The sequence below is a fragment of the Mustela putorius genome, unplaced genomic scaffold (assembly GCF_011764305.1).
Source record: "Mustela putorius furo isolate JIRA1106 unplaced genomic scaffold, ASM1176430v1.1 tig00000460_pilon_pilon_pilon, whole genome shotgun sequence".
Classification (NCBI taxonomy): domain Eukaryota; kingdom Metazoa; phylum Chordata; class Mammalia; order Carnivora; family Mustelidae; genus Mustela; species Mustela putorius.
This window is the reverse complement of record NW_025421389.1, coordinates 16,353,709-16,368,812: the sequence shown is the minus strand read 5'-3', so window position 1 is coordinate 16,368,812 and position 15,104 is coordinate 16,353,709. Positions and strand designations below refer to the sequence as shown.

Here is a 15,104-nt window from a genome sequence, read left to right as displayed (position 1 = left end):
TTGAGGAGATGGAGAGGAGAAGTGAGTTGGGAGAAATCAGAGGGGAAGACAAGTCATGAGAGATTGTGGACTCTGAGAAACAAACTGAGGGTTTCGAAGGGGAAGGTGGTAGGGGGTTGTGTGAGCCTGGTGGTGGGTATTAAGGAGGGCACATATTGCATGGAGCACTGGGTGTGGTACATAAACAATGAATTTCGGAACACTGAAAAACAAAACAAAACAAAAAAGAACCAAAACCAAAACAAAACCCCAGAAAAAACCCCAAAGTCATCTCAGATATTCAAATACACTGTGTTTGAATTCTGTCTGAGTTACATGCCTCAGGGGTCCTAGATGGAGGCTAAGAATTTGTGACTCACTGGTGGGTAAAGAAATTCTGAGTCAATTTATATGAGGGTTTTCGCTGGAGATAGTGGACACATACGGGTAGCACCAGGGTGGGGAAGTGGACATGGCATCTGTTCAGATATTGATTATCTGCCCAAGCCATGTGGATTCTTTTTTTTTTTTTAATTTATTTGACAGAGAGATATCACAAGTAGGCAGAAAGGCAGGCAGAGAGAGAGAGGGGAGGAAGCAGGCTCCCTGCAGAGCAGAGAGCCCGACGCGGGGCTTGATCCCAGGACCCTGGGATCATGACCTGAGCCGAAGGCAGAGGCCTAACCCACCGAGCCACCCAGGCGCCCCAAATTCTTTTTTAAACCTTACAAACAGAGGGGCTGAAGGAAGAAAGTGAAGGGTTCTTTGAGGTACAGCGAGGGCACATGCCATCTTACCTCTGTGTCCAGGTGGTAAAGTAGGATAATGGGGATTCTCCTCACTTCCGTTGGGGATATGGCCTAGTGTCCTGAACTACAGCAGATTACAGCAGAGCACAGAGCAGCATATCTAACACCTCAGTGGTCTGCTACTTTAGGATCACTGAAATACATTCAAAGTTTCTTTGTCCCTTAGATCCACTTTTTTCAGAGGGAGTAAGTAGTCTGTAATGACCATGAGAAAGTTGTGCTTTCAAGCCTCTTCAAAGATGGTATAAATCAGCAACGGGCATCCAGGGCCTGATCATATTAAGTGACAGTCCATAACTACACATGAGATATCCCTTGGGGATTTCAAGCAACACGTGGTAGTCATCGCTTAAGAGAGTGAGAGCCTGTGGCACATGTCTGGGTGAGAAGGGCAAGCGCCGGTGAAGTTTAGAATTTTATTATGACTTGCTTTGTGTTCATAGACTGGTGAGGTTAAGAGGAAATTGGGTCCCAACTTCTACCTGTAATCCTGCATGCAAGAGAAAGGCTACAAGAACTAGTGGAAACCCTTTATATGGGCATTTTGTCTATAGGCCATGCATATTCCATTTCAGGAAAAAGAATGTTTCCTACAAAGCTCTTTGTTGAATACCTTGAGAACATCATGGCCAACTCTGTCTAAGAATAGTGGTTGTTAATATGACAAAATGATACAAAGATTTTGGAAGGTGCAAGAGAGAGGGGATGGTTATGATGGTGACCACCATTCGAGATGATCAATTTTTTTAATCATTTAAAATTTTAATCATTTAATGATTTCATCATTGAATTATTTTACATTCTACATTCTCAGGCACATGGAATGTATTTACAGTTGCTGCTTAAATATTTGCATGGTAATTCCTGCCATTTCTGGGTCTGTTTCTGTTGATGATTCTCCTTCTAGTTATACATCACAATATCCTACTTCTTTGCCTACACATTTTTCTTTGGGTGCTGTGTATTTTACTTTGTTAAGTCATGGAATTGGCTGAATTCTTTTAAGGTTGAATTCTTTTAACATTGTCCTCCTAGGCACATTTCTTTTTCAAGAAAAACTTACATTTGCTTTTGCTTTTGGATTAATTTATCCCCATTACTTTATCTTATATCCCACGTGTTTTCAATTTTCACTCTGGCTGCTGGGAACACAATTGTGTCCGTCCCTAGGTGGTCACAAAAATTTATTTGGCCTATTTATTTCTCATGGATCCCTTCACACCTTCAGGTAAGTTTTTTTTTTTTTTTAATTTTTTTTTTTTATCATGAAAAAAACTGTATTTAGATTTAGCCAGCTGGACTCAGTTTAGATGATCCCAATTTTGTTGGCAACATCTGAAGCATCATAGTCAGGGGCCAGCCAAACGTAGGCCTTCTCTCCATCAGGCCTGATTAAGGTGTTGACCTTGGCTACATCAATGTCATAGAGCTTCTTCACAGCCTGTTTGATCTGGTGCTTGTTGGCCTTGACATCCACCATGAACACAAGTGTGTTGTTGTCTTCTGTTTTCTTCAGGGCTGACTCAGTAGTCAAGGGGAACTTGATGATGGCATAAGTGGTCAAGCTTGTTTCTCCTGGGGGCGCTCTTTCGAGGGTATTTGGGTTGCCTTCGGAGACGCAGAGTCTTGGGTTGTCCGAACGTAGGTGATGTGCGGATCTTCTTTTTTTTGTGACTGTGGACGCCTTTCAGCACCGCTTTCTTGGCTTTCAAAGCCTTTGCTTTGGCTTCGGCTTTGGGAGGGGGAGGGGCTTCCTTCTTAGCTTTCGGCGCCATCTTCGTAAAAGGTTCAGGTAAGTTTTTGTTTTTTGGATGGATGCTTAAATTTGTATTCAACCAAATCTCCAGGACATCCTTCTGCCTGTCTCCAGAGTTGTCTTTCTGTGTCTGTCCCTCATTTCTGGTTGTCTTCTCTACAAACACAAGTCATCCACCTCCCCAAACTCCGATCTCTGCTCAATTCAGGAACCCTGCCAGCCTCTGGCTGAGAGTTCTGGCCCCACGCTGCAGCCTAGAAACTGCACTCAGGCTGCACTGGGGCAATTGTAGGGCCCACTTTTTTCCCCACCTTGCAGTGTTCACAATCCTCCACTGTTTGTTCTTCAATGCCCCCAAATCATTGCTCTACACACTTTTGCATTTTCTAGTTGTTTAAATCAAAAGGTTAAAAATCTCTGTTATTCCACCCTGTCCCAATCGGAAGTATTAATTATTTTATTTTCAGACTGGATCATTCATAATATTTTCCTTTATGTAATTTTCTGCCAAATTAAAATATGAATTCCTTAGGAGTAGAACTCATGTTCTGTTTCTTTTTCTCTTTATCACCTCACATAGAATTTTATACAGGGTCCTAAAGAGGATAGCTAATATTGATTCAGTGATATGAGTGTTTTCAAGTTTATTTACAACAATACTACAGCATGAAAACTATTATGAAATTCATTTTATAGATAATGGAAATTGAGTTACAGAGAGATGAAGGGATTGGCCCCAATTCATACTGGTACCAGATGCCAGGATGAAGACCTACATCCAGACACTGGGCTCTAACGCATTCAGAATGTGTCTTCAACAGATCTTGTGTGAATGGACACCTGACTTAGGAATGAGTTCTTTTTTTTTTTTTTTAAGATTTTATTCGACAGAGGGAGAGAGATCACAAGTAGGCAGAGCAGCAGAGGGGGGGGGGGGAACAGGCTCCCCGCTGAGCAGAGAGCCTGAAGTGGGTGGTGCTCCATCCCAGAACCCTGAGATCATGACATGAACTGAAGGCAGACCTTAACCCTCTGAGCCATCGTGGTGCCCCTGAGGAATGAGCTCTGAGGAAAAATGATCATCATGTACACAATGGTAATGAATCCTATGAGCAAACTAAAGCTTTTTTCTTTTTTAAGGCAGAGAAAACCAGAGATATTGAGATCACAGACAATTTAAATGAGAAGAGGACCAGTAAATCTGTCCTTTAATACAGCTGATGGAACGTCCTCCCTGGGGCGCCTAGGTGTCTCAGTCATGATCTGACATGCTCAGCAGGGAGACTGCTTCTCCCTCTGCCACTGCCCCTCTCCCCACTTGTGCTCCCTGCTCTGTCTCAGAAAAATAAATAAAATCTTAAAAGAGAGAGAGAGAGAGAGGAAGAGAGTCTTTCTTATTTCATTGCCAGGTGCCCAGGACTCAAAAACAAAGTACTTAAAAAAAAAAAAAAAAAAAGGCAAAGTACTTACATAGCTATCTCTAGCACTCCAGGAAAATACTTCTCCACAACAGAAACAAACCTAATTTTTGTAATTAATTCAATCCCCAAAATTAATAGATATGATTAAGTACCTATCATGAGAATAATGATAATTATCATATTCGTAATACTGTGTTGAATCACTAAATTCTACTCCTGAAACCAGTATTATACTCTATGTTAACTAGTTAGAATTTAAACAAAAATTTGTAAAAAAATATTTACCATGCTATATGATTTTTAAAAAATCTAGATACCAGGGGCACCTGGGTGGCTCAGTGGGTTAAATTCTCTGCCTCCGGCTCAGGTCATGATCTTGGGGTCCTGGGATCGAGCCCTCCATCGGGCTCTCTGCTCAGCAGGGAGCCTGCTTCCCTTCCTCTCTCTCTGCCTGCCTCTCTGTCTACTTGTGATCTCTGTCTGTCAAATAAAAAAATAAAATCTTAAAAAAAAATCTAGATACCAAGTAAATTTTAAGGCAGGTTTCCTGGCAATATTTAATCTAGGCTCTTCATGAGCAACAGCAATGATACTGAGTCTGGGTAACTGGTCACCTGCCTGACTCTCCCTTAGCCCATGGTTCGCAAATGTTGGCTGACATCATTATCACCTGGAGAGCTTGTTAGAACACTGGGCTTACCTCCAGTTTTCAGATACAGTGGGTCTGGAGTGGTGCCTGAGGATTTTCACTTCTATCATGTTCCCTGATGAGGTTATGCTGCTGGTTTGGGAAACAGAATTTGAGAATCAGTATCCTAAACAACAAAATCATTTGGTCCTTACTGAAGATGTTTCTTTAAAAAAAAAAAAAAAAAGTCTTGGGGGTGCCTCGGTGCCTCAGTCAGTTAAGCGTTGGACTCTTGGTTTTTGGTTCAGTTCATGATCTCAGGGTCCTGAGATGGAGCCCTGCGTTGGGCTCTGTGTCCAGCACAGAGTGTGCTTGAAATTTTTAACCACCTCCCCCTTCCCTCTACTCAGGCTCTCTCTCTCAAACAAATACATAAAATCTTAAAAAAAAGTCTTTAAATTCAAACTTGTAATGAAGGGAATCCATCAAAAGAAATCAGAACAACACTATGGGTAAATCATGTATGGTTGTGCTGAAGAATAAATTTTCTTTTTCTTTTTTTTTAAAGATTTTATTTATTTGAGAGAGAGAGAGAGACGGCATGAGCAGGGGGAGCAGCAGGCAGAGTGGCAGCAGGCAGAGGGAAAAACAGAGTCCCTGCTGAGCAGGGAGCCCAATGTGGGGCTCGATCGCAAGACTAGAGCATCATGACCTGATCTGAAGGCAGATGTTTAACCGACTGAGCCACCCAGGTGCTCCTGAAGAATAAATTTTCTTACATGTCGTCAATATTTATTGCTTTAAGGTACCAGTTTCTTGGCAATATGGGATTAGTATAGCCTTTCTGCTGCTTTGGTTTTTAGTTCCAGTGCAGTGGCTGATGAATGGAGTTTCCATCTTGGTGCTCACACTGGTCCTTGGCCGCAGAGGTTCTCAGATGGTCTCCACGCTCAGTGGCCACTTGCTAGAGCACGAGGGCTTGCTTCTCTCTCTCTTACCATGGCTTAAGGTCTTTGCTCTAATTTAATGTCATCCTGTTTTTCCAGATACCCGCATGGCTCATACTCTTGGATCCTTTGCATCTATTCGAAGGTCATCTTCTCAGAAAAGGCTTTCTTAACCACCTTGTTTAAAATCAAAACTCTAGGGCACCTGGATGGCTCAGTGGGTTGAGCCGCTGCCTTTGGCTCAGGTCATGATCTCGGGGTCCTGGGATCGAGTCCCGCGTCGGGCTCTCTGCTCAGCGGGGAGCCTGCTTCCTCCTCTCTCTCTGCCTGCCTCTCTGCCTACTTGTGTTCTCTCTCTGTCAAATAAATAAATAAAATCTTTTAAAAAAAACAAATCAAAACTCTAGGGGCGCCTGGGTGGCTCAGTGGGTTAGCCTCTGCCTTCAGCTCAGGTCATGATCTCAGGGTCATGGGATTGAGCCCCACATTGGGCTCTCTGCTCAGCGGGGAGCCTGCTTCCTCCTCTCTCTCTCTCTCTGCCTGCCTCTCTGCTTACTTGTGATCTCTTTCAAATAAATAAAATCTTAAAAAAAATTAAAAAAAAATAAAATAAAAACTCTATCCCCAAACCTTTAATTCCCCTTCCCTGCCTTATTTTTCTCCATAATTTTTGTCACCATGTAAATTTTCTATAATTTTTCTGGACCAGTTTCTTACTGTATGTCTCCCTCTATTGTAATTTATATCCAGTGGGGGCAGAAGTTTTGTCTCTTATGCTTATTGGTACATTATAGGCACCAAACAATACTTGGAAAGTGGAAGAATGAGTAATTTCCTTGGAAATATAATTACACATGATATTACTCACTGATGGACCTGGCTCATTTGCTGTATTCTGCACACATTATTAAAAATTATGCTTTTTCTTTGGCCATTTTTCTACCTGAAGTTAGGTGCTTAGTCTCTTCTTCGTTTTCACTTTGGGCCATCCATCTAAAAGGACTGTGACAATTCTCACCTGGTTGCTATGGGTTCCATTCTGCATCCATCCCTCCCTATTTGTCAGCATGCAGCACAAACTTTTGCCAGTAACTATACTTTTCCTCATGTTCTTGATGTCCTTACCTTTGACAGTTTCTGGTAACCCATCATATCAGTCATTCACTGATTGCCTCAGCCTAAGGCCTCGACTATACTCCTCTAATCAATATTTTAAAAAGCAAACACATCTCCTGTCAGAAAATAATATTTTCTAACCCATGTTACTTTCATATTACCATACGGTTTATTGTCTCAGTTAACCTTCTTGAAAGTGTTCACTATATTTATATTCTGTTTCTTTATATATGCAGGCTATTCTCCTTACTTTATTTTGACTTTCACCCCCAGAATTCTACTAAACATTTTACCAAAGTCACTCATGACCTGCCCTTCTTATGTTCCTTTTCTTAGCAAATATCTCTATTTTTCACTCAGGTTTTCTTTCTTTCTTTTTTTTTTTCTTTCTTTCCTTCTTTTGTTTAGTACCTTTTTTTTTCAAAGATTTTATTTATTTATTTGACAGAGAGAGAGAGAGATCACAAGTAGCCAGAGAGGCAGGCAGAGAGAGAGGCGGAAGCAGGTTCCCCACTGAGCAGAGAGCCTGATGTGGGGCTCGATCCCAGGACCCTGGGATCATGACCTGAGCCAAAGGCAGAGGCTTAACCCACTGAGCCACCAAGGCACACCTTGTTTTTTAAATTGAAGTGTAAATGACATACAAGTTATTTTCAGGTATACATCGTAGTGATTCCATATTTTTAGTCTAGTTATCATCTGCCACCAAATGATATGGAATGCTTCACAGATTTGCATATTTTCCTTGTGCAGGAAAGGTGATCTTCTTTGCCTTGTTTTAATTTTAGTGTATGTGCTGCGAAGAGAGCACTCACTCAGGTTTATAGCCAGAAGCTTGATGGCATCCTGAGTCTGACTTACCTCTGTTCCCCTCACTTCTCACATCATATTTACTCAATCTAGGTAAATGGAACAAAAGGTGAAAACTGAATCTCTTGACATTTTCAAGAGTGCCTAACCCAAGAAATTAAAATGCTCTAACTTCGCATGTCTTGCTACGAGTCATAATACACTTTTATCTATTATTTCATTTAGAGATGGAGACATCAAGGCTCAGATGAGTTGTGACATGGTCAAAGTCATCTGGAAAATAAACCGATGGAGCCAAGACTGGATTTGGAAACCTCTGGGTATTATGTAGATGATGTTTCATGATTTAAAGCCATGAATATACAAGGGTTGGTGGGTTAGATTTTTTTTTTCCCCTAGATGTAAGCAGAATGTCCTTCAGTCTGGTATGGCCATTGCTCATTCTGTTGACACAGTCTCGGGTTTCTGAAATGTCCACCTGGCACTATATTGATGCAGAATGAATGTGCTGAAGATGAAAAATGTTGTGTGATATAATGAACACTAATGTCAAGTTTTCCTAAGTATCAAGGACATGACTCTGTTCATTGTCTCTCTCAACACTTCTTTCACCTTTTCATTTCTCAAGCTATAAATAAAAGGGTTCAGAAGAGGGGTCACCACTGTAATGAGAACAGCAGCTACCTTGTCAAAATCCAGGGAATAGTTCTGATTGGGTCTCACGTACACAAAGATGTTGCTCCCATAGGCAATGGACACAACCGTGATGTGAGAAACGCAGGTAGAAAAAGCTTTTCGACGGCCTTGGGCTGAGGGGATGTGCAGGATGGTAGAGATGATATAGGTATAGGACCCAGTCGTGAATGTCAGAGAGCTCAGGATGACAAGGGCAGATAGGAGAAAGTTGATCTGCTCAATGAGGTGCGTATCTACACAGGCCACCTGCAGAAGAGGGGCAATGTCACAGAAAAAATGATTAATTTCTTTTTTACAGTAAGGTAGCCTTGTCACCACAATGGTTGGTACCAGCACAGACAGGAAGGCTCCCACCCAGCAGCCCAGGACCAGCAGGAGACAGACCCTGCTGTTCATGATGATGGTATAGCGCAAGGGGTTACAGATGGCTACATAGCGGTCAAAGGACATCACCGCCAGGAGGATAAACTCCACTGTCCCCAGAAAGAAGTAGAAATATGTTTGAGTGATGCAGCCAACAAAAGGTATGGTCTTCTTCTCTCCTAGGAGGCAGGCTAGCAACTTTGGAGTGACAACCGTGGTGTATAAAATATCTAAACAGGACAAATTACTGAGGAAAATGTACATTGGGGTTTGCAGATGATTATTGGTCCATGTTAGGAAGATGATAATAATGTTTCCTGTGACCGTTAATGTGTAAGTCAGCAAAAGAACCACAAAGAGGAAGATTCGAAGTTCTAGGAGAGCAGGAAAGGCGATCAGGGTGAATTCAGTCACGGTGCTCCAATTTCCCATGGCTGTGGCTACACGGTAGGCATGGTCTCCCTTAAAAAACAAGAAAAGGAAAATCAGCCTAGGAGGTATGTTTATAAATATCTGTAGAAAATGTGTTGTGGACCGTGTCTTCCATTGGGAGATGGGTCAAGGGCTTAAACCTCAATTGAAAGATCATTATTGGGGCACCTGGGTGGCTCAGTGGGTCAAAGCCTCTGCCTTCGGCTCAGGTCATGATCCCAGGGTCCTGGGATCAAGCCCCACATCGGGCTCTCTGCTCAGCAGGGAGCCTGCTTCCTGCTCTCTCTCTGCCTGCCTCTCTGCCTACTTGTGATCTCTGTCTGTCAAATAAATAAATAAAATCTTAAAAAAAAAAAAAAGAAAGATCATTATTGGGCATCCTTGGGAAAATGAAAATACCATTTAGACACAACTTTTTCCATAAAATGAAGAGAGAAGAATGGTTTAAAAAGTCCTCTCAGCTTCCTTCCTCTGATAAAATTCTATTCATTCTCATTAAATGAAATTTCTCTTCAGTGCACCCAGCTTCATTTTCCCAGTTAAATATGTGCTCTAAAGTACCGACTCACGGGGCACCTGGGTGGCTCAGTGGTTTAAAGCCTCTGTCTTCAGCTCAGGTCATGATCCCAGGGTCCTGGAATCGAGCCCCGCATTGGGCTCTCTGCTCAGCGGGGAGCCTGCTTCCTCCTCTCTCTCTGCCTGCTTCTCTGCCTACTTGTGATCTCTGTCTGTCAAATAAATAAATAAAATATTAAAAAAAAAAAAGTACCGACTCACACTTTAACAAGAACTATTTTTTTTTTTTGAAGTTTACAGTCTATGAGAGGGAAATTCTTTTAAATACTTTCTAGCCTTTTCTATAACAAATTTTCTTTCACTTGAACAGTTGTCATTGGTGACCCGCCGCACGAGATAAAGGTTGATTTCCTTTTTCCCATATTTGGTGATCTCCAGAGTCTCAGCTTTGAAAGTCTTTTTTTCACATACATAGATCCATGGAAATAGACTGGAAGTATCTGAAAGGAACAATGGTTCCTGGCTCCTGCTAATCACTTTAGATGACACATCAAAAGGGCATAGTGAGTATCTTATAATTAGGCTACACCCAGGGTCCACACCTACCTTCTCCAAAGTATGTAAGCAATATATCACATATCTGGCTGATTATTTTTTTTATTGAAGTATAGTGAACACATAACATTTCAGGTGTACAACATATTCATCCAATAGTTCTATGCATTACTTGGTTTCATCACGATAAGTATAGCTACCATGGGACACCATACGTTACTACAATATACTTGATTATATTCCACATACTATACTTTTCATCTCTGTGACCTGTATATTTTAAGATTAGAAGTTTAGCCCTCTTAATCCCATTTTCCCACCACCTCCCCTCTGACAACCACCAGCTTGTTGTCTATATATATTTACAAGCCTGTTATTTTGTTCATTTGTTTTGTTTTTTAGATTCCACAGGTAAGTAAAATTGTCTTTGTCTGTCTGATTTATTTCTGACTGATTATTTAAGGGGACACTAGACAATGTGATAAAATCAAAGAGGTACAGAATATACACAGGAGGTAAAATAGAGACAATGTAGCTCACTTTATTTACTTGATTAGTTGAAATAATAAAACTACATCAAGATTATCTAGTTGTTCTTTATCCCAATATCTGAGAAATGTTCTCTGGCACCGGTATTCTCATTTTAGGTTAAACGCACCAATGCTCTAACGTCCATGCTGTCTTTGTCTAGGTTTTACTGAGCACCTCCTTAACAAATAAGTTAAATGATATTCCCCTCTTTTTCCTTTTGCCCACCTCCCCTCCTACTCCTTTACTAAGATAACAATTTTGCCTTCCTATTTCATTTTGTGTTTCCCATTACCGAAAAATCCCACAAAAAAACCTCACATTTTTCAGTGCAAAGAATTTGAATATGCAAATGTGAAAAACAAAATTACAATCTGTGAGCAAACCTGTTATATTTTGGTGAATGTATTTCCATGCCATTTCAAAATTAAATTACTTACATATGTATCTAAAATAAATGAGGCTGACATACTATTTTGTAATGGGCTTTTCTTTAAATAATAATCATCATCCTTCCATATCAATTACTAGAACGCTGCACACTCATTTTTTTAAAAGATTTTATTTATTTATTTGATAGAGATTACAAGTAGTTAGAGAGGCAGGCAGAGAGAGAGAGAGGAAGCAGGCTCCCCACTGAGCAGAGAGCCCGATGTGGGGCTCGATCCCAGGACCCTGGGATCATGACCTGAGCCCAGGGCAGAGACTTAAACCCACTGAGCCACCCAGGTGCCCCTGCACACTCATTTTTTAATATCAGCTTTTTCGAGGTACAACTGATACACAAAGAACTGCTCATGGGGTCCCCGGTTGGCTCATCTGGTGGAGCATGGGACTGCTGATCTCAGGGTAGTGAGTTCAAGCCCCATGTTGCAAATAGAGATTACTTAAAATCTTAAAAAAACAACAACGAAGAACAGCCCATATTTAATAGGCACAATTTGATGAGTTTTATGTGATTTATGTGCAAGAATATTTACTCAGTCATTATCTATACAGGAAGGAAATGTTGATCATCTAGGTTAACCAACACCAAACAACCAGCTGACTATCTCACGGGGCCATCGATGGAATCAGACAGTATATGACCCTTACAAGTGATTGTGTGAAGGAAACTGTGGGAGGTCTGGCGTGTGTCTGTCTCCTTAATTGTGGTGATGATATTATGGATGTGTGTATGTGTTCAAACTCATACAAGCTCTCAAGTATTTCTATAAATCATCGCACAGAAGTGGCTAATCATGAATACTGATACCAATGTAATAGCAAGTGAAATCTCATGTGAACTTTCTGTCTGAGGCACTGAGAGTCTGTTTTGTGTGTGTGTTGTATTATTATTTCCATGAGGCTGTTCAAAATGATTATTCACACTTCCAGATTCAAGTGTTAAATGAATATAACATTCAAGATGAGCTACTGTGAGGTTTAAATTAAATCATATGTGTGGCAATATCTAACAGAATCTTGCTAAAAAATAGCTTTGTTCAGAGGGGATTGAGATAAACTCAAAGGAGATGAAAAATTAGAGTGATCTGTTTCTTGAATAAATAACATCAAATTATGGAAAGTTTAATTTGAAGAATATTCTTAGTGCATCCTTAATCTGAATCCCCCAGATTTGCATCTGACCCCACTAAGAATATGACAGATCAGAGAGACTATACACGAGAAGATACATTTAACATAAGTGCTATATTCATCAATAAAACATAGGTGAATACTTACATTTTATCGATTATATAGATGATTTAAGACTCATCCAGCATGTTTCGTACATGGAGACAGCAAGAGGGTCCAACTGTGATTATTGTGTGTGCCTGAATCTACTCTAGATATTGTACTTTGAAATTGTTCTCTTGCCATTTCTATTTCTACGTCTAGCTCCTGGAAACATATCTTAAAGATAAAATAAAATTGACTAGGTCACTGAACCGCCTAACCGCAGTGTGTGTCCCTGTGATTACCATCCTCACCACATATCCTTCCAGCCATGGCTTGGACGACTTCAGTGAGTGGGAAATCTCTACCTTGCTTTAGCACTGGCTGAATGAAAAGCTCTCATCTTGAACGGAAAATTCTGTCTTTGTAAATTCCAAATACACGTTCACATTCTGACCTTTCCAACCAAACACTTTTTTCACCACAGTAACCCTTAAACACCCTAATGATCTAGGAACCCTGATGAGTTCCACACAAAATGATTCTAGAGTCTGATTTTGTAGTAGAGAATGTGGTAGTAAAGTGTTAAGAACCTGGAAAACCTTGCAGGAATAATCAGTAGATCGTCCCTGATTCTTTTTAAAAAAATTATCCTGGAAAATCATTGATTCTTAATTCACAGGTATTTTCTCTCGTACAAGAAGGCTAGTTCTGAGTCTTTGGTTAAATCTCAATTATTCGAATTATTTAGTAACTGGGCTGTTTTGGATATAAAATCCAATACAACTAACTCAGATGTGGCTGATGCAGAATCCTTCTTACGCCATCCTTGCCAAGCCACAGCCTGGTGAGGGGATCTTAGTATAGTTTTTGGTATCGTGGTCCCCCTTTAAGGTTACTAGAATACTAAATTTTCCACCGGAGATTTTACTAAATAGTCTTGAATACACTGAATTGTGAAGATTAAAGTTGAGTTGTATATTTTCTAAAAAGTTGTCCTATTCTTTTTCTCTATAAAGTTTCCTCTCGGGGCACCTGGGTGGCTCAGTGGGTTAAGCCGCTGCCTTCAGCTCAGGTCATGATCTCAGAGTCCTGGGATCGAGTCCCGCATCGGGCTCTCTGCTTGGCAGAGAGCCTGCTTCCCTCTCTCTCTCTCTGGCTGCCTCTCCATCTACTTGTGATTTCTCTCTGTCAAATTAATAAATAAAATCTTAAAAAAAAAAAGTTTCCTCTCTTCTGTGAATTTTTTTTTCACAAGTGGATGAACTATGCTTTTTCATGGGCTTATTTTCCTTGGAGATTTAGATGAAAACAGCTCTTGGGGATATGGGTCAAAGGAAGTTAATTAATAATATTGTTACAAAAGAATGTTGGTTTTGAACGACCTAATCACAATTACAAAGTTTTAGGCGGTGCCAAATTGACCTGCTAGGGTTTCCTTGGGAATTTTCATGATATTCTGCTTTATCTATTTAAAAGAAAATTAATGCTTAAAAAACTTTTCATCCTTTTAAAGTCATTGACCAATAGAAAATGTTCTCCAACAATAAATTATTCTAGAGTTTCAGATGCCATCTAGGGCCTCTGTCTCTATCAGCAGAGCAAGTTTTATAAGTTTTTTTTTTAATCTTTTAAAAAAAGTTTTATTTAAATTCCTACTTGTTAACGTACAATGTAATATTAGTTTCAGGTATTCAATATAGTGATACCACACTCCTGTACAGCACCCAGTGCTCATCACAACAATGTGCTTCTGAATCCCCAAAACATATTTCACCCCTCCCCCTACCCACCACCCCTCTGGGAACCGTCTCTTCTCTACAGTTAAAGAGTCTGTTTCCTCTGTTACCTCTCTTTCCCTATCCCCTCTGTTTATTTGTTTTGTTTCTTTTCTTTTAAAAAACATTTTATTTATTTATTTGACAGAGATCGCAAGTAGGCAGAGAGGGCAGAGGGAGAGAGAGAAAGAGAGGGGGAAGCTGGCTTCCCGCTGAGCTAAGAGCCCGATGCGGGGCTCGATTCCAGAACACTGAGACCATGACCTGAGCTGAAGGCAGAGGCTTTAACCCACTGAGCCACCCAGGTGCCCCTGTTCATTTGTTTTGTTTCTTAAATTCCACAGAGGAGTGAAGTCCTACGGCATTTGTCTTTCTCTGACTGATTTCGTTTAGTATTATACTTTATAGTTCCAACCATGTTGTTGCAAAATGTGGCAAGATTTCATTCTTTTCTTACGGCTGAATAATATCCCATCATTACGCCACCTCTTCTTTATCCATTCATCAGTCAGTGGACACTTGAGCTGTTTCATAATTTGACTGTTGTAGATAAGGCTGCTATAAACATGTCAGACAAATACCTTATGGTTTCACTCACATGCGGAATAGAGGAAAATGGGGAGATGGTAGCCAAGGGCACAAAGCCTTCCATTATAAGATGAATAAATTCTGGGTGTCTAACATACAGTGTGGTGGTGACCACACTTAATAATAGTGTATTGTGTGCTTGAAATTTGCTAAATAGTAGCTAGTTTAAACACACTCACCAAAAAAAGTAACAATATGAGGTGAAAATGTGTCAGGTAGTTGATTGTGATAATCATTTCCCAAAATATAGATTTATGTCAAGACTTCATGATGAACACTTTAAATATATGCAATTTTATTTGTCAATTATATATCACATAAACTGAAAAAGTAAAAAAAAATATATATATAATGCATCAGATATTTCCACCAACATGCACTAGACTGGCTAGAATTTAGAAGACTGCTAACACCCAGCATTAGTAAGGATACGGAAGTGTGACAGTCACTCTATTACCAGTACAACGGAACATGCAATGACTTTAGAGAACATCCTGACAGTTTCTTATAATTAAACACATTC

At 40.3% G+C, this 15,104-nt stretch overlaps 1 protein-coding gene and 1 non-coding gene across 2 annotated transcripts; both read right to left on the bottom strand.

Annotated features, from left to right (window-relative positions):
• Positions 1–7,364: 7,364 nt before the first annotated feature.
• LOC123392217 lies at positions 7,365–7,467 on the bottom strand. Its single transcript, XR_006606921.1, has one exon. It is a non-coding gene; the product is annotated as a U6 spliceosomal RNA (small nuclear RNA).
• A 548-nt stretch (positions 7,468–8,015) lies between these two features.
• LOC101691750 (olfactory receptor 6M1) lies at positions 8,016–8,957 on the bottom strand. Its single transcript, XM_004750114.1, has one exon. The coding sequence runs from the start codon at positions 8,955–8,957 to the stop codon at positions 8,016–8,018; it is 942 nt and encodes a 313-aa protein (XP_004750171.1).
• Positions 8,958–15,104: the final 6,147 nt, after the last annotated feature.

What these genes read in the sequence shown, in the direction of transcription:
- LOC101691750 (XM_004750114.1), bottom strand. Translation starts at nt 8,957, where the DNA reads ATGGGAAATTGGAGCACCGTGACTGAATTCACCCTGATCGCCTTTCCT.